This window comes from Cebus imitator, unplaced genomic scaffold (assembly GCF_001604975.1).
Source record: "Cebus imitator isolate Cc_AM_T3 unplaced genomic scaffold, Cebus_imitator-1.0 Scaffold182, whole genome shotgun sequence".
Taxonomy (NCBI): Eukaryota; Metazoa; Chordata; class Mammalia; order Primates; family Cebidae; genus Cebus; species Cebus imitator.
The window spans coordinates 2,755,187-2,780,445 of record NW_016107497.1 but is presented as its reverse complement, the minus strand read 5'-3'; the positions used below and the strand labels follow the sequence as shown (position 1 = coordinate 2,780,445).

The window sequence follows — 25,259 nt, the reverse complement described above, 5'->3', positions numbered from 1 at the left end:
GTATTTACTATTAATATTAACTTGGATAAAAAAATTAGACTGAAAACATTTGTCATTATCTTTTTGTTTCCAAATACCAGCATCTTAGCAAACCAAACTTTATAACTACTGGCTTTTTCACTAGAGACTCTTTTGAGTCCAAATCATTAGTCTACCATGTGAAGGCTTATGCAATCTCCAAGCACAATAAGCTCTTAGATATTAGATCAATGGTGGGAAAGAAAAACTATGCAAACTCTATGCTCCAAAGGTGTTTGTGTTGAATATTTGTGCATTTTAAAGCTTGGAAACATTCAGAAATGGCCATATGTTAAAAATAGACATTTACATCAATTTAGAATCTACATAGATCATAAGAGGTAGTGCAGTGAGAGATGTGAAGATAGGGCATATTAATGCTGCTTTAACTCTCAAATAAACTAACAGTATATTAGAAATATGCTCAAGGTTTTCACTGAGCTTTATTTTCCCATTGCATTTAGGAAAGTGATAGTACTTGAATTTTTTCCAAGGGCATAGGCAGAAGACTCTCAAACTTTTCTCTCTTGCTAGTGAGAATCACTACAAATTAGTGCTTGGACAGAATTTGGAGATACTTAATCAAAGGTTCCTAAATTAGTTTCTATCCAGGTAAAAACTCTTGTCTTCAGGTTACTTTCAACTTGTTGAAACAAACAAACCAATAATACTTTACAACTAGCTAAAAGTAAGTTAGCTTTGATGTTGGCTGGAATTAAATTATATAGTTCGGTAGCATTATCCATCTTATGATAGAGGCTTTGGTTGAAATTAAAATAGAAATTATAAATAGTGGTTACTTCAACACAATGAACAAAATCTTTTGAAACATGACTCATGGGGTAAAATAATGAAAATTTTTTTTGTGTGTAAAAAGCTAATAAACCACTGATGTAGGCTCTGATATTCTAATTTTATAGATGAAAAAACTTTACACTACTTTGTTGAGATTTGCCCCTCTGTTTGCCAATGTGCTTTTATTTCTGTAGATGAACACATAATTAATTAGGTAGGGAGGGCTAGCTTCCTGGGTGTGTGAGCTGTGCAATTCAAGATCTGCGAACTTTCAAGTTCAGGGCCCTGTGCTTAGATTAATGCCTTTCCATCACTGTTTTGAAATTATTAATAATTTTGAACAAGGGATCCTGTGTTTTCACTTGGCACTGGTCTTCACAGCTTACATATCCAGCCCCATAATTCTGCTTATGTTTTATACTAGTCTCACTATTTCCTCTATGAGACAGAGAATGTGCCCAGGGGAACTTCCGTGGTAAGTCCCACCCTAATTCCAACGGTGCCTCACATTGGAGGACTAGTAGATGTGGAGCCGGCTGAGGGTTGAGACCTCAGCTTCCTCATCTCTGTACTCTGAGTGCTGACTTCAGTGCCTCACACAGAGCAGGTACTGAATGAATAGGTGGGTGAACAAATGAATAGCAAAGTATAAGCAAATACCTATAGACTTATTTTATTGGCAAAACAGTCAAAATTTTAATGATTTTAGTTTTGTAGGGAGAAGTGGCTGAGTTGGGAGAGAATAAAGTTAGATATTCAAGGAAAAAATAATTATTGGAAATAATAAAATGAACTGAATTGCCTGGACAGATAAAAAAAGCTCAGTTGAAAGGCAGGTTGAAATCTGTGTGTTAGGCGTAAGAAGTGATAGGATCAGGTTCAAGGTGGATGGTTAAAAGCAGTTAGATGTCTCCCAACAAGTGACACCCTGAGCTGAATTTATTTGTTGCAATTTCAGTTATTAATAAATACACTTTGGATTCATCTTGTAAGTTGTAATTCAGGAAGTGAAAATTGTTGTGCAAGGTTGAGGAAAGGCTGTGTATTCAGAAGGAGTCAAGAGATTATTGATTATTCTTTGACTATCCCCAGAGTTTCCTGACCTACTGTTTTGCATTAAGAAGCAGAGTAATACCAATAGAGAAGTTGCATGAGAAAGTGAATTTTTATTACTTCTTCTGCCTCTGGGCAGCACAGAAAGATCATGCTGTCACTCTTAGTTACCCTAGCTTAGCTAAACACATATTATTCTTTAAACAGTTTTTAACCCTTATAATTACTTAGGAAAACATATTTCTAACATTAATTTCTGCAAAATAACAAAAAAACTAGTATTTCTCCAGAGTCTTTATTTTATGTTTGATCACTTCTGATATTGTTTGGGAATATCACTTCCTTGTAATTTGTATATACTCCTCAGTGAGATTATCTCTTACATATCTACCTTCTTTTCCTTAATAGCATGATGGAGTTCTTCTCATCTTTAAAAAGGTTCCCTAGAGCAGTATTTAATCTTGCTTTCCCTATTGTTATAGCATACTTAAGTGACTAAAATTGTGCACAGATGTCCAGGTGTGGCTTTAATTTCCTTTTATATTTCAGCAAAATAATTTTTTCTAACATATTCATTACTTCTATGATGGTTTTCCAGATTATACATGGTGCTGTGATAATGCTGGCTCAATGAATATTAAATTTGGGAGAGCAAGTGCCTTTATGCTTTAGGTAATTATTTATGGAAAATGCAATCTTTGGAGAAAGGTGATCATGGTGGAATAGAGGTGAATAGTAGCACTGACATTCACAAGTAAAACGAGGCCAAAGTGCAATCAAGCATTTGAGGAAAAGACCCCTTAAAGTAGAGTGAATGGGGAGAGTATCAGAAAGCATTGCTACTCAGAAACACCAGATTCTAAACAGGCATTGATGAGGCCATGTGGCTACACACTTGCTTTTCAATTTAGTGTGCTTGTGGGGCAAGGTTGAAGAATTGCAGGATTTGGTAAAATGCACAAAAGAATTTCATAGACTATCACTCATGAGATAAAAGACAATAAAAAAGTTGCTTCCATCCATCAAAGAGAACATAGATTTTTTTTCCCTCAAATTTCCACTGAAATAGAATCATAAGAACATAATCCTTGCCACCCAAGCACATTCCTTGTGATGAAGACATTAAGCAAAGTGAACTGCTCAGCCAATCTACTTTTAGTATTCTACTAAAAGATGAATGGGGAAATTGTTTTTACTATTCCCATCTTTCTGGGATGCACATTTGAATAATTATGCTTTAAGTGTTCTGCTGCCAGAATGGTAGCCATCATGAGAACGGCACAATCTAGAATGCTCAGCTTTGGTCCTGAGGCATATACTATTAGAATATCATGAGTTTACAGACCGACAAATGGAGGAGTTTGAGAAAGGAGACTGGCAGAGTACAACTATTTTGAATTTTATTTCACAAGCCAACATTAAAAACAGCAATATTCAAACATCAAAGCTTGTTCAATTTACCAGGAGCTGTAAACTTACAAAAAAAAAAAAAAAAATTAAAGAGAACCAGAAGTCTTAGTTCAGTGTTTAAATCTGTCTAAGACTCACTAGGCAGAAGAGGCAAGATATTTTTACTAATTTTAGAAGAGTAATGCAAATATATAATAGAAAAGTGGTGACTTGATCAAACTCACTTCAAGTGAAAGCTTGAGCTGAATGTTACATGAATATTCAGGCAATAGCAACCTGTTTGAAATTGCTATTGGGTATAATCCCAAAATTTATGCAGTTTTTCATCTCCTAGGCATAAAGCCAAAGGGTAAAAGAGCAGAACATGAAAGCTGAACCTGAATTATATTCTAAACCCTGTTGAGTTTAATTTTACTTACAAAGCAGAATGTTAGTTTGCCACTTAAATTTGCCCCCTATAGTCCTGTAAAAATACCTTGTTTCTTATCAGTCTCTAAATTGTGATATTCATTTGGAAAGCTCCCATTTTAGAAGCCTCATTCTAAATTACTAGGCAAGTGCACACAATAAATATACATAATCTAAAACAGATCATAGCAAGAGGAGAAAGCAATTTTCTATGAATTTGAGTGTAGGGTTTGCATTTCCGTGAGCCTTGTAACTTCAGAAGGCACAAAGAGAAATTTTTAGCTAAATGGAATAGAATGTATTGAAAGGATGAAAACTTTAAAAAGTTGGTGTTTTATAATAAGGTAACACAGATATACATTCTAGATATAAATTTGAAAAAAAGATCAAGTAGCCTTCTGAAGAGAAACACACAAAAATGAACAAACTGCTGATCACCCAGATGTCACACTTCTTTAAAAATAACATTTTCCTTGAACCAATGATGGATGCACTACCAAAATCCATATGCATTTGGTGATATATATAACTAAAACATGGTGATATATATAACTAAGAGATGATGAAGCTCACCTATGCCTTATGTTTACTGTTCAAGACTTTTATAAGAATGAATTTTGAATATTTAAAGAGTCCAGCTGAATAAAAGATCAGTTAATGTAAAATATAATTTCTTGCTATAGATGAGAATGTTTTTACCTGTACAGACTGTACAAGGGGTCTAAGCATGCAATACTCATACTTCTCAAAATATAATTGTAAAAGATGAAAAAGGAAGAGGCACTTGGTGGGATTCTGGTAATGTTCTAGTTTTTGCTTTGAATGGTAGTTATATGGTGTGTTCACTTTGTCATTATTCATTGAGTTATACATCTGTATGCCTAAGATTGGTGAAAATGTAGAAATATTGTACTTCAAAAAAAAGCTAAAAGAAAAGGAAAGAAGGAAGGAGAAATGGAAAGGAGGGAAGAAAGAAGGAAGAAGAAGAGGAAGAAAGAAGGAAGAAGGAAGGAAAGGAAAGGAAGAGAGAAAGGGAGGGAAGAAGGAAAAGAGAAGGAAGGAAAAAAATGAAAGAAGGGAGGAAGAAAATGCATGCTATGAGCTCTATTTTCCATATCGTGGAATGCTGTGCTAAAGGAAATGGGTACTGTAACCATTTTTTAAGAATATGTAGCTTCCTAGGGTTGCAGAATTTGGTGTCCTGGTTCATAATTGGAAACCACTTAACTGTCATTTTTGCACAGAGAAGTTGTGTATTGACATTTTCAGACTTAAAAAAAAAATCATTGTCACTTAACAATTGCAAATGTCACCATCTTACACATGCAGTTTTTCTGTTTTTGGAAGCCCAACTTAGAAGTAGTGAAAGGGGGAAAAAATGCCTGGGTGTGTCACTAGCTTTGCATTTGAAATACACATATACACACAAATTTTATCTCTGTAGTCCAAGTGTTTTAGTGGCTCAACTTGTTTAGATTGTCTGCTTGGCAATAGTTTAAACACTTAGTGACCACTTATTACTAAAAGTGTTCTGTACTCTGAAGTCAGTTCTGTGGTTTTCTTCTGTTACTAAGGAGCATTTTTTCCATGTAATTTTTTCAAAGGCAAAAGGTTAAGCAAAAATAACATATATTGTAAAATTGAAAGTAAAATGCACAGTACTGATGGGCTCAAAGTCCATGCATTTAAATTCCTTTGTATGATAATTTATGGTGATCATGTCTTCAGACTGCACTATTAGCATACTCACCCCTAACAAGAAGTTCTGCCTCATCTGACACACTGTCTGCTGTGGTCTGTACCCTGCAGCCATATCTCCCAGCATGCATCAGAAGGATGTTCCTGATCATTAAATCTGCAGAGGATGCTTGCTGAAAGAGGGATGAAGTGCCAGTTTAAAATGTTGAAAATCTGCCTAGTTCAAGGTGGTTTAAGGGGGAACTTCGCATATTCAGTAAAAGGGCCCATTTTTGGCCTTACAGTTTATCTAACAACAATTCAGAAATCATAATAAAGGGATTGAACATTTAATATTGCATATAATGATTTAGCAGCTACGATATTGAAGAAATATTTAAATATGCACAAACTCATATCTTTAAAAGTATAGGAGAAATAATCAGTGAGCAAAACTGTTGCTTTGCTATTCAGAGACAGGTGTATTTCATGGCACGAAAATCGTATTGAAAGGAACAGCAACTTGTGGGAAATGAATTATGAAAAGATAGCAATCAAAATGTTATCTCATGTGACTTTATTGATGGTTCTTTTCCTAAGAACACTGTAGGCAACAGGATGAGACAGTGCTCAGCTGAAAGATTGCTGGTCCCAAAGCCATGTGTCCTTACTTAACAAAGATGTATTCCTCCCGTAACCACTACCATCAGGGAGCAGGGTCGGCCTGAATAAGTTGTTAATCAGTGTAGTTACAAAACACAAAGGAAGCTCCAAATACCAGATTCTTGTTGGGGGCAAGGTGATTAGAACATAGTTGAAGAAAAACTGCAGTTAGGGATATCAGTGAGTACCAGGGAGGATATTTTTAGATATTTTAGTTCCTGGGATAGGTGATGTTCTTACATTTTCAAATGACTGCTACAAACCTTCCATTAATGAATGTTGTCTTTAATTTACTCTATCAGGAAAGATAGATTTCTTTTATTGTGATCATGTAAGGACCTGGTTGATATTTACAATAACTCAGGAGGTTTTTATTTTTTTGGGTAGTGACATAGCAAAACTCCAATATTCCCTTCAGTTTCCATTTTGTGATCAAACAACGATTGGAATAAGATCAGATGCATGCTGCTTGAAATGGCATCATCAAAGAACTCAAAATTTTTCTCTAACAATAATTGAGCACAATAAATAATAGGTAATGAAAGTCATAGAGAGGCATCACAGATTACAGACCTTTAAAAAGTGATGTGTTTGTTCTTAGTAGGCAGTATCATAGTTATTTAAGAATTTAGTTGTCTTTATTTTGAGATAGACCAATGGGTTTCATGAAAATCATAAAAACAAGACTAATATCCAGATACATTTTGAATTATCTTTTTTTCTTAGCATTCATTGTGACCTTTTTGCTCAAATTGTATATATTTATTTCAATGAATTACTATACTATATACTATGTTTTAGGTCATTTATTTCTGGTGTTTAATTTCTGTTTTGTTTTGCTTTTTGCCTTCCTGTTAGTCTTATGATCTAAACTTCTGAGGGTAATGAAGTTTTCTCTTATGAAATAATTGTTAAGACATGGCCTGGTTTAGTCATTTACAAGGAAATGCTTCAAAGCGAGAATGCATTAACATGTCATAAGAATTATTTCAAGGAATGTGATATTTGTCTAGTAAATGTCCTACACTGCTAATATCTTTTGGATAAATTGCTACTTTTAAATCCTAACTGAATTCATTTTCTCATCTTCACTAGACTAAGTGCTTGCTTCTCTGAAATCAGAAAAAGCAACTTTAAAACCTTTGATTTTTTAATCGGGAAATAAAGCAAACTCTAAACCATGAATAAACCATAATTTAGCTTCAAATCAACATAATTTAATACTGTATGAATGAGCTTCTTTATATTTGCCACTAGGGGTGAGATGAGTCCACCTGAGCATCTTTCTCTCTGGACTTCTTAGGTTTTTTAATGGGGTACTCAATTCAATTTCGGGAATCATTGTGTACCCCATTGGCCCAGAACAGGTCCTATGTCTAAAAGTAAATCTAAAGTGAGGCCCCAGAAAATCAGGGAGGATTTGTTTTTTTCCCTAGAAATAGCACTATCTAAAATACAGTGCCTTTCATTGTTGATATTATTTCTTGTATTTTTTTTTACTTGCTTGCTTGTTTTTCTTAATACCACAAACCATACTGGTGGCAGTTTTAACACCAGAAAAGTACTGATTACAGGTGGTTTTTCAGGCTCATATTTTTAAAAAATTATTTCATAAAATCACATTCCTGTCATTAATAACTGATAGTCTCATTTTCCAGACTTTTCTCTCCCCACATAATTTATTTCTTTATGTCCTGGACAAAATGCCTCAAACCTTTTTCTTTCCATGGAATTACAGTGAAAAATAAGTTTAGTGGGATGAAGAAGAGATTTCATTGAAATCCCATAAAGGTCCAAGGAATTCAGGAGAGTGAGGTATAGATTATCTTTTGTATGTTGTCTTTTACTTGGTTCCTGCAATTAATAGTGTGCAGTGCTCTATAAACTGGCCAAAGCCCCATCACCGTCTATCAGAAAGAAAAAGCCTACAGCCTGTGGCGTATCTATCACTATCAAGACCATCTGAGGAGTTAAAATCATCTCATTTTAGGCCCAATTCTTCTCTTTTAGATTGTATCTGTGTCATATTTTTAACAGCCTAAACAGGAAAGATTCAAAGTTAAAATGAATGGATTGTGAACACTAAACCTAAATTACCCTTTCAGTAGATTTACTGATCTTTCAAGAGAAGTAATGAGGGGAATTCACGTGGGAGCCCATTATACTAAATCTCAGCCCACAGTATGCAGTTCCTGAGAGAGAACTTCTACAATTTAGTGCACTTTTAATGAAATGGTTACTTAAAGCAGATGCTTGCTTTCTTAAACTTAAACCTCATTTTCACTTTTTGTCTCTTAGGAATGACTCTCTTTTTTCTTGCTTTCTTTGACACTTGCTTTATTTATTTATTTTTTTTTTCTGCTGTCGTTGACTTTTTGAACAAATCAGGCTACTTGTTGCTTCAAATGAGTTTTGCTGTAACTCGTGCTTAACACAATACTCCAAACCTTGCATAGTACCTGCCACATAGTGGGAGCTTAATAAATATTTGTTGAATGAATAAATAAATGAAGGGTTTTTGAGAAACAGGATGTATGTTCACTCTCTGTGAGAACAGTAGCTTGGCTATGTCATTTACATATCTTGGTCACATAGTGTCATTAGAGCAACTGCTAGATTACTGTGACATTTATTAATGACTGACATAAAACAGGAAAACGCTGTCTTTCCACCCAAGTCCCATTCTTTTTTAGCTCTCACTTTGACTAAGTGTCCTGCTCATCCAACCTCAGACTGCCAATTATATTCCTAGACAATGAAAGCTCATTTAGCATTATTGTTCAGAGTGTCTGCGGCTCTTGCTGCCTTTAGGATACATTTCAACCTTCTTATTTTGACATAGAGAGCTCTTTAGAACATGACTCTACCTCCTGCAACTTGATTCTGTTGTTCTACAACACCAGCCTCACATTTACCCACACATAGGCATACTTCCCATAGCCTGTTTGCATAGCTTTTCTGTTCTGCTGCAGATCCTCCTTCTTTTTTCTTTTCCTGCAAGTATTCTTGCCATCTCCTTGGTAAGGTTTTTCTGGACTCTCTCTCCCTAGGCTTTGTTAGCTTTGCCTCTGTTTAGGATCCAGTGTCACTTTGCTCATGTCTCTGAACTGGTACTGGCCATTCATGGATGTCTTCCCCAAGGTCCGCCATGGGCATCCCCAGAGCCGAGTTAGCACTAGTGCAGCCAACGATCACTAAGCAAGCTAATGAACGCATGGAGGCTTGCTTCTTTTCTTGTGTGTGGCTGACAATACCCCTGGCCCTCCTGCCCCTTTTCATCTCTAGTCAGATAGAAAGGAAAATAGGAAAAGACTATGGAGAAAGACAGTGGAAAAAGACACCTAAAGAGTATATATGGGTTCTAGAATGACAGAATCCTGTGAATCCCTCTCTACCACTTATTAGGTATTCACCCTGGTTAAATTACTCTGTTGCTCAGAGCTTCTCGCAGAGTTTCAATGTGATAACGTGAGTAAAGCCCATAGCAGTGTGTCTGGCATACAGTAAGTGTCTGATAAAATTTATCTGTTGAAGGGCACTATAATTGCACTCTTAGCCAAGAGGAATAGTTCTTTAATTGGTATTCACTCCCTTACCAAACTGGATATCAATATTTTCCATAGCTAGAGTAAACTTTTTGATAAGTACTTAGCTTTATTTTAGATATAAATATTCCTCATGTCCCTTCTCGCTTGTAGTATACTAGAAAAGCATTAAACTCAGAAGAACTGAATTCCAGCCTTGGTCGAGCAACTTGCTGGCCCTGCTGGTTAAGTCATCTTATTGGGATAATAACACCTTCACTGTCTCTCTCATAATGTATTGAGGGGAATCAAAGGAAACCAAGTACATACATAAACTATTAGGAAGTGCTTCAAAAGTATAAATACTCTTAAAGCATTTTTTTTTCCAAAGGTTATAGCATATTGCTGCAAGCACAGTAAGCAGCTAAGAATGTATCGGGAAGAAACCAGCTGATCAACAAGGTAATTTAATGTGGTGTTCTTGTAAATAGTGAAGTCGTGCTGAATGATCTAGTCAGGAGGCTGCTGGGTATGGCAATTTCTGTTCCTTCATTTAGGGTTTATTTAACTTTCTGAAGGGGCTCATCACAAGGCATCTCTAGCATGCCTAGCCCCCAACAACACTATCCATCAACCATACTTCTTGGTAAGGCAAAGCAATATGGCCTATCAAATCTATGAGATGTAGCTTTCTAAATCTTATCTAACATAAAAAACTGGGTATCAGCCATGAGACACAGATTTTTAGATAAGTTTAATGTTGTTGACATAAAACCTTAGAGAGTTAAAAGATTTTTTCTGCCGGGCACGGTGGCTCACGCCTGTAATCCCAGCACTTTGGGAGGCCGAGGTGGGTGAATCACGAGGTCAAGAGATCGAGACCATCCTGGTCAACATGGTGAAACCCCGTCTCTACTAAAAATACAAAAATTAGCTGGGCGTGGTGGCACGTGCCAGTACTACCAGCTACTTGGTGGGCTGACGCAGGAGAACTGCTTGAACCCGGGAGGTGGAGGCTGCAGTGAGCCAAGATTGCACCACTGCACTCCAGCCTGGTGCCTGGCTACTAAGTAAGACTCTGTCTCAAAAAAAAAATCCCTATAGAAATCTATTAAGGTTCCTTCAATATCTGGAAAGCCTGCGTGAAATGGTGACTGTCTCAAAAAAAAAAAAAAAAAAAAATGGTTTTCCTAGTAACAGTATTTATTTTTCCAAGAGGATAATTTATTTAAAGTACCCTCCTATGATAAGGACATAAAATACATAGACATTCTTTTTCTATTTGTTTTTTCTTTACCAGTCATAGAATAGGGTTTAAATATAATACAAGTTTTAATATTGTTTTTAGAAAATAGCTGATATTTAACTTGCATAGTTAAATAATTGAACATGTTATCAGAAGTAAAATTATTAATCACTACTAGTGAAGAAAATAGTCAAAATACTATTTGACAAAACATTTATATCTGTTATGGTGATGTACTGAATGTAACCAACACCACATTGAAGACTCGAAATGGATAAATAGGACTCTAACATCAAAAGACTGGGATCTTGATGTTTAATTTTCAATCCATGTCCTAATAATTTAAGTATTGAGAAAAATGTAGAAACAGTTCTACTTGGTGACATAAAGAGGAGAAACAGTTATCTTTTCCCTAGCGGCAAGGTAAACGGGAAGTTCTTTATCTGAGATTAACACGAGTCATGCAAAAGGGCTGGTAGCATTTCTGTATTAATCTAGGGCTTCTAAAGTAAAGAGAGGGCTGAGATAGATAAGATCACATAATTTATCAATCTCATGCTTCCCTGGGCTGACTTGTAGCTCCTCCATTCAGTCTGTTGGCAAAAGTTCGTGTTCCCTGACTATGAGACTATTTGACTCATCTCCCTTTATTGTTTATTCAGTATATTACTAATTACAAAAGGCATTCATTTCTGCTGTGCTAAGATTTGTAGACATAGGCATAGAATCTGCACTCAGGGGTTTTCCTGTCTAATCCAGCTTCGATGGAAGAAACATTGGCAGAGAGTGTGGATCAGCTTTCCTCATACTTGCATCTGAGCTTTGAAGAGACGTGGGGAGAGATGGATCTATGATTTCATAGCACAATACTCAGGCTGAGTCCAGAGAAAAAGATTTTCTCTTTTTGTGTGCCTTATATAGTTTTAGCAATCACTGTATGAGCACTGACTCCTAAATTTAGATGTTTAAAATAGTTCCTTTGTGATCACTTCTCTGTCCTTCATCTATTTGCTACGCCATTGCTAAATTAATCCTTTAAAAGTGATTTTATTTACTATCTCAAAAATTGTCACTGGTTCCCTATTGCCTACAAGATGATCCACCTTCTTCATCTTGCATATGAAGCTTGACTCAACCTAATCATATCTCTCACTATGGTGGAAAATACAGTCTTTGAACCTTCCTTCAAGTAGTTCCACAGTGATCCACCAAAATCTACAAATTATATCTCACATGTTAAAACCTTGTCCAAGCCTTATGTAAGGTTTCAAGTCTTATCTAAGACCTTGTTCAAGTATTATCCAAAGGTTTCACAGACCACCAGGACTGGCTACATAATTTGGGGGGCCCTGTGCATAAGAAAAGACACGTTTCTGTGTTTAAAAAGATTTAGACTTCAAAATGGTAACAGCCAAGCACGACACCAAGCATGAGACCCTTCTCAATATGGAGCCCAGTGGGTTACGTGCCCATGAGGTTGGTCCTGCTGACCTCTCCAATTCACACTGATATTACCTGTCGTCTTCTGAAACATTAGCACATTTTAGGAAACATTCCTCTCTGAGACAAATATCGAGGAGCTGGCATGCATCTCTTTGCAGATTGTAAAACACTTATCCTTTCCCACTTTAATGTTTATACCTTCTCTTTTATTGACTTGAAGTCTTTTTCTCAGTGTATGCTGGTATATAAATAAAGAAATAGAATACATCTTCTTAAGGCTGTGTTAGAAACTACAGTGATATATGTTACATTTTATACTGTTTGGTGTAAACCTATCCAGACGTTAGTATATTTATGTGTTATTCTCTCCAAACATTCTGTCTACTTTTTTCTTGCACCTCCAATGGAAATGCAAAGCTCACTGATGCGTATCATTAGATTCAACCTGTTCACTTTATGCTGGTTTGTTAATGACAAAGGAAAGAGGACACTATTTCAGTTGAAAGAATCGAGGTCGGTGCGCTCCTCTAAACTTCAAGTCCTGGAGCTAGAAGGGACCTTGTGGGGACTCTCAACCTCACTTTTAAATTGGCATTTTTGTAAGTGCAATGGAAAACCAGTTTAAGGGAATTCTAGGCAGGCATAGTATTTAAACTCACATCATTAAAGTTACAAGAAATTCCTCTCTAGTGTTTGTATGATGGATCAACTTTCTCTCAGAATCTCCCAAGTAATGACATCTTCTAAGCTGAATAACACCTGGTCCCTAGGTTGGCTCAATGAGGCAATGCTGGTAGGTAAGAAGATTTTAGCAGCCATGAGAGACCATACACATTTTTGCTTGCAGTGAATCATCCCATTGTCTAGTAATAGAATAATTTCACTATCTTTCAGTAAGTCTATGCTCCATAAAATACCTCACACTGAAGTTACACAAAGCTGACATAACTAATCAGAAAAATTTTGTTTATTTATGCATCAGCTTGTGCTTTATAAATAGCTAGTAATGATATGACCACCAGGAAAGGTCTAGAATTATAACATTCTACAGTAGCTATACATTTTATATTATGGATGCTTATAGCACATGCACAATTATGTAATTATTTAACAAGAACTTGGTAGAATATCATTTTGTCTAGACAGAAAATCATAAATATGTGACACCTTTGAAACTATGCCTTTTTTAATCATAGCAAGCATGGCTGGGCTGTGACCCACCCAATAGATTCTTCTTAACATAGTGAGTGGTATAAAAGAAAAGATAAATTATGGTTTTAAGAAACTCACAACACAGTGTTAGAGGTAACAACCAACTGTAATGTGATGTGTTTTGTTAAAATAGGTAATAGTACAAAAAGACATTGCAGAAAAAAACAGAAAAAAAGAATTTAATGTGGAAAGATAAATAAATTATGTAGCCTAACAAATTTCTATAGTAGTTGAGAAAACTGGAGGCTGAAGAGTCTAGGTAACTTGTCCATTGGCAAGTTAAGTGTGGAGGCAGGAGAAAAGCTTTGGACATCTGATGTTTGATCAGGTATTCTTTCCATTCTACTGTGTCCTCGAGGGAACCACTCCTCATTCTGCTTGAACCTGAAGGTAATTTCATTCACTAGTACTAGTTAAATCAAATTTGGCAAGTATACTAATACAAAATGGCCTCAATGAGTAGTAATGAAATTAGTTATTTAAATGAACCATAGGATTATTTGGAAAGCTCATTCTTTTATGACAACTTTTCATCAACTGCATCTAGACATAAAATACTGCATATCCCTATGAAATGTCAGTATCACCTTTCTGATAACTCCCAAGACCCATTTAGCACATTTGCTCATGCCATCATTTACTTTTATTGTGACATTTAACTAGTATCAAGAAAATTTTCAATATGTGACCCACAACTGACAGATCCTCATTTAGTCATGTACAATTTATAATAACATAGCTTTAGTGGAAAAAGAGTTGGCCAAATTTTATTTCCTAACCAAAGTCCATAATTTAGATGAACTGATATTTTACTGATATATTAGTTTTTTTATTCTAATTTAGAGATTGTCTTGTCATATTTTTAATTTATCTTTTAAGGTTAACATTATTTTGTTACACTGGCTTCCAGGATAAATTACAATTTATTCTCCTACCACTTTTACATTGCAGAATAGTCAGTGTCTTCACACAAATCTTGTCTCTTCCTGGCTGTGTGGAAGAATACTCAGATACTTGCCTTTAGGTTTTCTAACTCCTCCTTGAAGTCAGTAGAGGCCAACCAGGGAGAATATGAGTAGCTCTAACTCATTCATCAGTTAAAATTAGTATTGAGCTGGTATTATCAAAAATCCAAAGTCTTGGGATTGTAGTAGACCACTGTGTGTTTCACTGATTTTTGTATGGAACTCTAAGAATTAGCCTGGAATGAGGCCAGTTTGTTTGTGTGCCTCCTTTGTGGTTTGGTCTCATAGATATAAGCAATTTCTTTTTTATCTTAGATCTCCGGCCTCATAGGAGAGGGAGGCTGATGTGAAGTCTCATAAAACGAAAAGACCTCTACCTGTTTTTTATACTTCCATTTGTTTCCTCCTCTCATTGATTAATGACCCCATTTGCATATTATTTTGCCTATTATTCCTTCCAGGGCATTGATTCTGCCCCTGCCCTGTAATCCACAACCTCTCTCTAGAGTACAATAGATGCCAATAATTGGAATGGAATGTCAATGCTCCATGTGAATTACAGTTAATATCCGCAACTTCTTTTCATTTCTGCTTGCTGATGCTTACTCTTTCTTATTACTTATTCTTTCCCCTTTCCAGTATAGTGACTAAGCATTGCACTATGGAGTATTTAAAATTTATCTCAAGAGCCAATGGTGAGATGTACTCTATTTTATTATGGCTGAATATGACATTATTGTATAATGAATCATTCACAATCTGTTCTATACTGCATTAGTTGCTGTGTTTCATGGTAACACTACTTGTATGCACGGTTGTACAAAGAATCTGTTAGGCCTAGGATTTAACTACTTGTCCACTGAGGTAGACTTAGAATGTCTACATATATTTTGCCATTTGACTTACTGGGAAGTGTACTCTAATTTCCTACTCCTTGAATCTGGACTGGCCATCGTAACTTTTTCTGCCAATGTTACGTGGCAAAAGTGAGGTACTGAAAAATCCTGTGGCTAGATCATAAAAAGACTTGAAATTTCTTTCTAAGCCCGTTGGGACATTTATTCTGCGGAATGTAAGAAAAATTGTACACATTGAGGCCATCATGATGTGAAAAAGGCCACATTGGCTAGGTGGGAGATTGCATAGATAAAGAGAGAAGGCCAGACATTTCCAGTTACTTTAACCATTCCACTCTAGCTACACTTGTAAGTAACAAAAATCACATTGAGGATTCTAGTCCTGGCAGAAGCATTAGGGAGAAGATCTGGGAAATCTATCCAATATTCAGAACTGAGGCTCCTGGCATATAGCTCCATTGAGCCATCCCAGCCATCCAGCTCCAGCCATTTGGCTACTGTAGCTGAAGGCTCAGCAACTGTGAAGCAGATTCAAACCATCCTTGCTGTTATCTGCCTGATTTACTCACTCACAAAATGGTGAGCAGACTAAAATGGTTGTAGTTTGATACCACTAAGTTTTGGAGTGCTTGTACAGCAGAGAATAACCATAAAATAACGTGGTACCTAGAGATGGGGTACTGCCATTAACTAAAGCCAAAACACTTACATTGGCTTTGGAGTTAGGTGTGCAAACGTTGGAAGGGTCATGATGACACTACTAGTGAAAGCTGGAAGGGTCTCTAGGAGAATCTTGTTCAGGGCATGAAGGACAGTGAGGACATTGGTATTCATGGTTGAAGAAAAAGTGACCTTCCATGTAGTGTTGAAAAGTTTGGCAATATTGTCACCTGAGGCCATGTGGTAACACATTAGTTATCATGAATGAACTTTGGCTTTGTATAATGAGATTTTCAGGAACAAGATTGATGGTGCCAACTGGTTTATTTTAACTGTGGATTTCGGGAGATGAGTTATAAAAAGAGAATTACTCATTGTTCAAGCAGAAATGTAATAGTGAAATGAAGGCCTAGTGTGACTAGCTCCATTTTGCTCCTAAGCCTCTACCCTGCAGGGATATATTATAGGTTAACTGCTTTTGCTTATATCTGCATGTAGGGCAAGCTTCCTTTGGGAGGAATTTAGTTCATAGTTTATCTTTAAAGCAAGGATGCTAACAATCTCTTCCCCAAACTAATCCCAGAGAAATATAGACGGTGTACACAAAAGTAATACTGTTACACTAACTATTTATGGAAGCATTGTGACCTGAAAGACAAAGAAGTTTCACAACCAGTACCCCCCACCTCCACCCCCACCACCTGGGACCCTCACTGACACCCAGGTGTCTGTGATCATCGGCCACCTCTTTATCTCAATCCCCTCCCTTTTACCCTTCCTCTAACATAAAAGCAGCCTAAAATTCTAATAACGTAAGATGGTTCTTTAGGACATTATTCTGCCATCTTCTTGATCTGCTGGCTCTCTGAGTAAAGTTGCCTTCCTTGCCCCAACACCTCATTGCTCAACTTATTGGCTGTTGTATGGCAAGTGATGTGAGCTTTGACTACGTTACAGAATATAAAGGAACCATAAAGGAGCCAGGCCCTACTAGATTTAAAAACAGAATTTATTCCCATCTCCGGTCTCTCTGTGTAGCAATGAACCAGCAAACTAAAAAATGCCCTTGACAAACATCAAATCCAGGGAGCTACGAAATAAAGGTGTCATCCAGGTAAAGATCTCCTGTGTGTCATATAAACCTTTGTTTATATACTTCAGAGTCTTAAAGGCAGCTTCCCACAGCATCTTGCCCAAGATTGGAAAAGACCCAAAGAAACCGTCGGTGAAGGCTGAGAAAATGGTGAGGAGATTCTAAGTGGAGTCTGGAGAAAAGGAAACTTGAGTTGTGAATTGGCAGAAAAATTAGTAGAACTCTGCCTGTGGTAATGTGAAAGACAGAAAGGGTTCCTAACAAACTTATGGATTTGATTAAGGAAATTTACAGGCAGAGCACTGAAAGTATTTACTACCAACTGGCTTTTATTTCTCTGTGATAAACGATGAAAGGACTGACATAAGCTAAAAAGGATCTTCATTTTCAGTAAGAATTTACATAAATTGTTTTCAACCCATAACTTGCTGGGCTAAAATATAAAATTTTTCATTTTATCTTCTTGAGCCACATGAACACTGAAAGAAAGAAGAAGCCTCAGTATCCACTAGGCAAGTATGACCTAAAAGTATTCTTAACTATATTTGTATTTTGTGGGTATCAACCATATTTGCACTTCATTCTCATAAACAAAGATGATATTTAGCTCACTGCTATACGTAGTGCCTAGAACTGTGTCTGGTACATAGAAGTTTGCTATGGAAATATACAGTTTGCTATGGAATAAGCATATTGACAGACATTTTAAAAGAAAAGAACAAACAAAAATGGTAGAGGAATTTTTATACCTTTTTTTTTTTTTTTTTACAAAATTTATTATTACTAATGAAACAATTAATTTTATATCAGCATTTCTAAAGAGTATTTTCCAGTAAGTTAAAATTTGGGTCTTTCAAAGTTTTCCTCAAAATTCAAGTTTATGAGAAACATATTTGTCCTCTTTTTTGGCAATACGAGTAAATATTTTAATAAGCATAGTCTTTAACAAGTAGCTATATTATTTCAACTATGTGCTTTATGAGCAAATACTGAGTATCCTTTTGCCAAGTTTACTTTCAAAGTTCCTAATGCTTAGTAACAAGTTTATGAATGAAAAAATACCCTATTGTAAAAGAAGAAAATGTGGATCACAGAATCCGCTTTAATACTGTTTCACAATCAGGAAGATTCTCATCAACTTCAAAAATACTTAGAATTGAGAGACTTCTAACACATCAATGTCAGAAAAAGCTAACTATTCAAAGCAATGCTTACATTGTAGACTACAACAACAATCCTCCAATGAACATTCAAATAGAAGAAGAATAGTTCAGTTTAAAAAAAAGGTCAATTTGAAAAAATGTGTCAATCAAACCAACTAGAAAAGTTCAAGGTCAAGGACACTCAGTCAAATTCAACTGACATTTTGAAAGTGTGTCAAGACGCAGCCACAGAAAACTCATTTTAAATAACAAGTCTTAGCTAGGCATTGAATTTTATGAAAGAGGATTCATCACTTATTGAATGTGTGGAAATGAAAGTTTATTCAGGTTGTTATTGAAAAATCATCAATGAGACCATATTCTACTAGTTCTCATCATTTTCTAACTGTAGAATACAGCTTCCACTATTATAAGGGACCCTGTAGATCACTGTCTTTCAGCTAGAAGAAATATGTAAATGCTGGCAACTGAAGTCATTGACATGCGCATTTAGATTTATATTTAAAAGACTTTTTAAAGTTGTACACATTTGAATTTATTGCAACAGCAGTTATCATATATACTTATATATTTGATCCAAGATTTCAGATTGATAGGACTTGAGTGTTTCATTGTATGTGAAGTTTGGAGGGAACCAGTTATACACAATAAAGGGTGCTGATCTCTTATGCAGAGACAATGACATTTTTTTTTCATTCTGTAATCTTACTATTGCTTTTAGAGGAAATCTTTAGCTTTACAGGAATCTTTTATTATTTAGTAAGGCATTACATATACAATTTTTTTTTTTTTTTTTTGCCATGGGGAATAATTCTGACTTGAATTTGTTTCAGTTTGAAATTTCTGCTACATTGAGAAATCACCAGTACTAAGGGCACAATGAGACTGAAACATCTTCTAAGAATTAAGGAGGTTTGCAATATTTACCAGAGAAAAATACGAATTTAGAGCTTTTGATAATTCCTCCTAAAACATGGCTGGTGTTCACTAATAATTTTTTAAACATTTCATGATTTCATATTATTGGATATTATATCTGGAGAGTCGCTTAGATTTTACTTTTTGAATATAAATGAAAAACATCATAGAACTTTAGAACTAGATAAAGTCATTAAGAATCATGTATTCTGGCCTTTTCACTTTGAAGATGGAGACCTAGACAAGGGACATGTCTTACAGCTGACTAGAGACAAAGTTGGGCCTATACAAAGAACTCTTGCCCCCATCTAGTAACTTCTATTATATAATGCTGTAATGCAGTAATGTAATTTGATATTGCATATTTTTATTCAATACAGTATCAAAAACTTGGCAGCACCTATTTATATTAAAAATAGTTTTGTTCTTTGACCCTGTCATCTATTCCTGGTAATCTCTCCCCCAGGAAGGAAACTGTTGATATGCAAAGATACAGATGTTTAAAGATGTTTTCTGTAGCATTGTTCAGAAATCTCTCAAAACAGGAAAAGAAGTTAGTATTTGTTTAATAGGAAAATGGCTAAATACATTGAAGTATAGTCACATCATGGGATATTATGGATCTATTGAAACGAATGTATTAGAGTTATACCAGGTGAAATGGAACAATTTTCAAGATGATTATTCAGTGATAATAATGAGACTCAGAAAAAGAATATAAAATATATAGTTTTTATAAAACAATTTAAAATATATCCCCATTCATACGTAAATCTGCCCAGGATTACAGTGGGACAGAGTAAAATATAAAAGGACATACATGAGGATATTAACGAAATAAACTTGGTGTGATAGATGCATTATGGGGAGACAAAAGTTGGAGGAAAGTCATCCTTTTAAAGCAACATTCATGATATGATTTCACCTGTGTGAAGTGTGTGTCTATATGTGCTTGAAGAGATATACGAAAACATGGTTACAAACGTTACTGGTGAATATATCCACATAGCTTTTCAGGTAGTTTTTATTTTCTTCTTTGAAGTTTTGATACATTTAAATGATCTACAGTAAACTTCAAAAAATTTATATTATTAGAAAAATTAAATGTATCTTCATTGTAGTAAAAAAAAGAACAAACCAAACCAAATCCCCTCCCCCCCACAAAAAAAAACTCACTTGATTTAGAGCTGAAAGCTTGGTTTACCATTGAGAAGTACCAAGCTAAGTGTTTACCATCAACTAAAAATGATAAACTAATCAGCTTGTTTGGCCAACATGATCCATATCTGATAAGCAGTTCTTCTTACATTGTGTCCAAGTGAAGACTGCCTTCCATTCAGAACTACAGGTAGCCACTTAGAACCTGGTCTCTTTATTATCCTGCCTCTTGGTCCTTCCCAAAGCATCATTTAAAAAAGTCCTCACTTTTTGTTTTCTTCTGAATATCAGACTAATCTAGCACTGTGGTTGTCTGTTGCAATCTATAGCTCCATTCTGTTGATCTTAACTTGACATTGTTCTTCACACATTCTTTTAAAGTCTTTTAGCAAAAGTCTTATTTTAGTTGTTAATCTTGGGGAAGCTGCTACAATGTTCTCCTCTATTAATTATTGTTCATGACTTCTCAAGCTAGCAGAAATATGTAAATGCTGGCAACTGAGTTACAAAACTTCAAAAATACGTTACCTTTACTACTGGTGAGCATCAGCCACGAGTAGTTCTTAATGTTAAAAGTAATTGTAATAGCATAGTAAATGTAAAGCTTATGATGACAGATGTGACCTCAATGGCTGATCAAGGACTTCTAGACATATGGATGATGACATTTTACAACTGCTCTCTGGTTCTTAAAGATTTGATTCAAGCTTTATGCAACTGGGATGGCTCAAGCTAACTAAAGATAGTTTTTATTTTTGGCTTAATCAAGCACATTGTACAATGTGTCAGCTACCTAGAAATACACAGTTATATTGCTTCAAACTTATCTTCGCTGCACACTGGGTTTCTGTGAAGATCAATACACAGTCTATATTTAAAGTATCTTTTCGCATATGAAGCCGTATAGTTGATTTCCCAAGTCTTTTTGATTTTATGTATTGAGATTATCATGATGATTGCATATGCATTCTTGAAAGGTTTCCTGAAGGACTTCGATGAGATTCATGTTATTTTTTGGTGTTGCTAGGTAAAAATCTACCTCATAGGAAACTAATTTTCTAGCATTGTGCTCACAGATGGAAACTATACTGTTGCGTTCCAGAAATTCAACAGAACTGCCGATTGTAATATATCATCATTATCATCTTTGTCAAGTCTCAAATGCATTAATCAATATACATTATTCATCTTTGTTTTTCTTTAAATGTCTTTTGAAAGCTCCCAAATCTTCTGAATTATCAAATCTAGTACTTATTTGAGGTCCACATTCATACTCTAAAATCTGTATACCTTTATTGTACTTTAAAGCCACAGATATAATCTATATAAGTAAGTGTCATAGGAAAAAGAATTATTGAATGAAGAAGTTGAAAACAATATGAGTCTGGCTTTTTTTTTTTTTTTTTTTTTGAGGCATAGTCTTGCTCTGTCTCCCATTTGGGGTACAGTGGCATGATCTTGGCTCACTGCAACCTCTGCCTCCCAGGATCAAGTGATCCTCCTACCTGTCTCCCTTGTAGCTGGGACTACAGTGCGCGCCACCAGGTCTGAATCATTTTTTGCATTTTTTTATAGAGGTGGGTTTTCACCACGTTGCCCAGGCTGGTCTGGAACTCCTGGGCTCAGGTGATCTGCTGGCCTCGGGCTCTCAAAGTGCTGGGATTACAGGCTTGAGCCATTGTGTGTGGGCTGGACTATTTTTTCAATCTCTATTATTATTTTCTTATATAGTGGCTGGCTAATTTAGTCAGAGCAGTTGACGTAGTTTGTGTTAATGGGGACAATGTAAGCTGACTTTTAGGGTAGTCCAGATGATTATTTTTTCAAAGGCTAACTCCTACCCCTCTCCCCGTCACATCACACCACACATACAATCTAAATTTTAGTTTAGTATTAAAAATGATATCATAGCTAAAGTATCATTTAAAATGATTTAAAATGATTAATTAAAAATGATATCATTTAGAGCTAAAGTATCATTTAGTATTTATTATTATTCATTCTGTGTGGTAGATTGCTACAGTCATGGTCCCAAAGTGTTTTATGTCTTCCTAGATCCACATCCTTACATAACCTTCTTTCACATTCTGCTTCTCTACATGACTTTGATAGGTCAATGTGCATGCAGGGAGCAAACAGACATTTGCATTGTGTGTGTACAGTGGAGATTCCTGTTGTGAAATTCTATGATAAGCATGTAACATAGCTTGGACTAGCCTGCTGCAGAACAGAAGACCATTTAGAGTAGAGACAAGCCATCCTAGCTGCCCCCTCCCGCAAACAGCTCTTGCTTGACCTGAGAGCTGATTGTAGATGCATTAATGAGTCCAACTGAGACAACCAGAAAAATCACTCAGCTGAGTCCAGCTCAAGTCACTGACCCATCACGTTGGGTCATAATTTTTGGGGAGTTTGTTTTGCAGCAAAGCTAATTGAATGAGACTTCTGTGGATTCTGGTATGAGAGCTGCGAGTTGGAGAAATGTAAAAATTGTGGGTAGATGGTGGCAGATTGCAAAAATGGCCACAAAATTTTGCAGTTCCTCCCAGCCAGTGGTAAAGGTTGTTTCCTTACCCTTTCAATCTGGCATGGCCTTATGATTTGTTTGTACCAATAAAATGTGAAGAAAGTTTCATTGAGCAAGTTCTGAGTCTAGGCCTAAAGAGTCTTAGTACTACTGTTCTTGGTCTTAGAACTATGAGACATTTCATGTGAACAAGCCTGGGATAGCCTGGTGGATGATGAGAAACACGTGGCTCACTTGCTCCAGTAGCCCCAGCCAATAGCCAGGCAATGCCCAAAATGAGTGCCTTGAAGTTGACAGGCCGCTGACTGCAGGTGTGTGAGTCTTGATGAGACCCATAAATATGCTCTGGTTGAGCCCAACCCACATTGCCAGCCCACAGAATCACGAACCAAATAAATGGTTGTTTGAAGCCACTAAGTTTTTGCAAGGTTTGTTTTGCAGTGAAAACTGATAGAGACCATATTTAATTCTTACCTCTATATATTTAGGATAACAACTTCTTAATTCCTTTTCTATAGTTATAGCAGATGACCAAAAGGTATTCATTGATACAGTATTTAAACATAGCTTTTTTCCTCTCTAAAAATATTTGAATCTCAATGCCGAAAATATAAAAATGAGACAGACTAATGAATTATTCCAGTCAGAATTTTGGTAAGAGATTAAATGTGGTTAGAAACAGGAATGTGGGCAAAACCCCAAAAAAGTCAGCTATAAAAATGATCTTTAATTTCTCCTGCCTGATTATTTTAAAAAGCCAATGGAAGCATTTGATATTGAATTATAATGTTGCAATGTTTGCAGTTTAACATGGTAGAGCTACAGTAATTTTAAACACCAGAGACACTGTATCACACTGTCGGAATGATTTATGTGAAGAGCTCAGTGAGCAAAGCATTCACAGGATCCTTTACTTTGGGAAAAGCTACAAGTATTTAACTGTTCTTTACTATGCAAATAATAAATAATGGCAACTGAAGTACAGATTTCAAAAATAGTTTTAGGAAATGCTATCACTATATTTAATAGGTACTTTAAAACAAATTTTATAAATATAGTATACTACAGGACTACCAGTAGTTAGAAAGGATAAAATACAGTATTTTTTAGATCGAGTGAGCCTTCTTAAGATGTAGTTTTTGAACAAGTTAGTAGTGTTGTATCTTCACTAGTAAAGCAATGTAAATTATTTTAGCTAATTTTGCTTGAAAATAGTAAGTTCTTTTGGTGGTGTAGCATGTGTAAGATATACAAGGGAAAAGAGTTGATTTTAAGGTAATTCAAAAATTATCAGTCAGATTATTACCTTAACTTATGCCAACTGGCTGAATAACCTTTAGTAATGAGCTTAGTTGAATTCAATTGAACATTAATTCTAAGAACAAGCTTTTCTGCTAATGCTGTACCCATTTATTAACCCAAATTTCTCCTTGAGTTTATTTATCTCATCAGTATAATATCTGAATACTATAAAGCTTATCACATTAAATAGTTGTTTAAAAGTCCATCTATCTGTTAATAGACAAAGAACTCTATGTAAAAGGGTGACACTGGCCTGGCCTTATTCAACGATATTCTGGTTAATGTTGTACACATTATAGGTAAGTATTTGCAAAGTGAACAAATGTATCAAATTTTTCCTAACTTTGATATATTTTTATTTTTTGGTTGAGTAGTTTTGCAGATAATGAGAATATAAAAAAGTGATATGCAAGGATATACAATTATAATTAATTTAACAAATATTTAATATATTTTGTTGAGCAAATGTATCTGCCAAGCATGATGCCAGGCGCTAGAAATGGTTAGCAAAATAGATATAATCCCTGCCCTAAAGAAATTTAGCATGGGAATAAATGGGGAAGGAAGCAGAAGTTCTGATCTTCGTCCCTGTTTTCCTTAACTGCATTTATTCTTAGAACTGCCTTTACAATAACAAGCAGCGTCTCGAAAAAAATCACACAGTCCTCAGGGAATTATCTCAATGGCCCTAAAAACTGAGTGTTAAGAGTTGTAATAGTTAATTTCTATTTTATCTATACCACAGAAAGCTTCAAGCAACATGTAAATTTTTGTAAAACACATATGCTAAGCAAGATACAGGTTATCCCTGGATTTAATTTGAAAAAATCTGGCAACTCTACTTTTGCTACGTTTATGCACCTTGTTATAATTGAAACCAAAAATAATCAAGGTCATTTATTTAACTCTCATAGCTGATTTGAGAAGCCATCTTTAATATAGAATTACTGTAGTAATATACTAAATGAAGTTTACTGTCAGATCATTATTTATTATTGGGATTTAGTAGAGAAAACTTCAGTATCTCCCATGTTTCATCATGCTCAGCCTCTACCTGTGCAGTCTTTTGTTTTCTACTTCCTCTCTCTGCTTTGTCTGTAAAGCTTACTCTGTTTTAAGAGTAGGCTCAGGTAATACTTGGTTTAGGAAGTCTGATCTGCTTCCACA

General features: G+C 35.5%; 1 protein-coding gene across 1 annotated transcript in view; it reads right to left on the bottom strand.

Annotated features, from left to right (window-relative positions):
* CNTN5 (contactin 5) overlaps window positions 1–25,259 on the bottom strand; it is a 1,396,301-nt gene that overhangs the window by 135,489 nt on the left and 1,235,553 nt on the right. Inside the window, exon 16 of the mRNA XM_017545918.2 lies at window positions 5,435–5,555. Within this exon, the coding sequence (XP_017401407.1) occupies window positions 5,435–5,555 (121 nt within the window). The remainder of the gene's footprint in view (window positions 1–5,434; window positions 5,556–25,259) is intronic.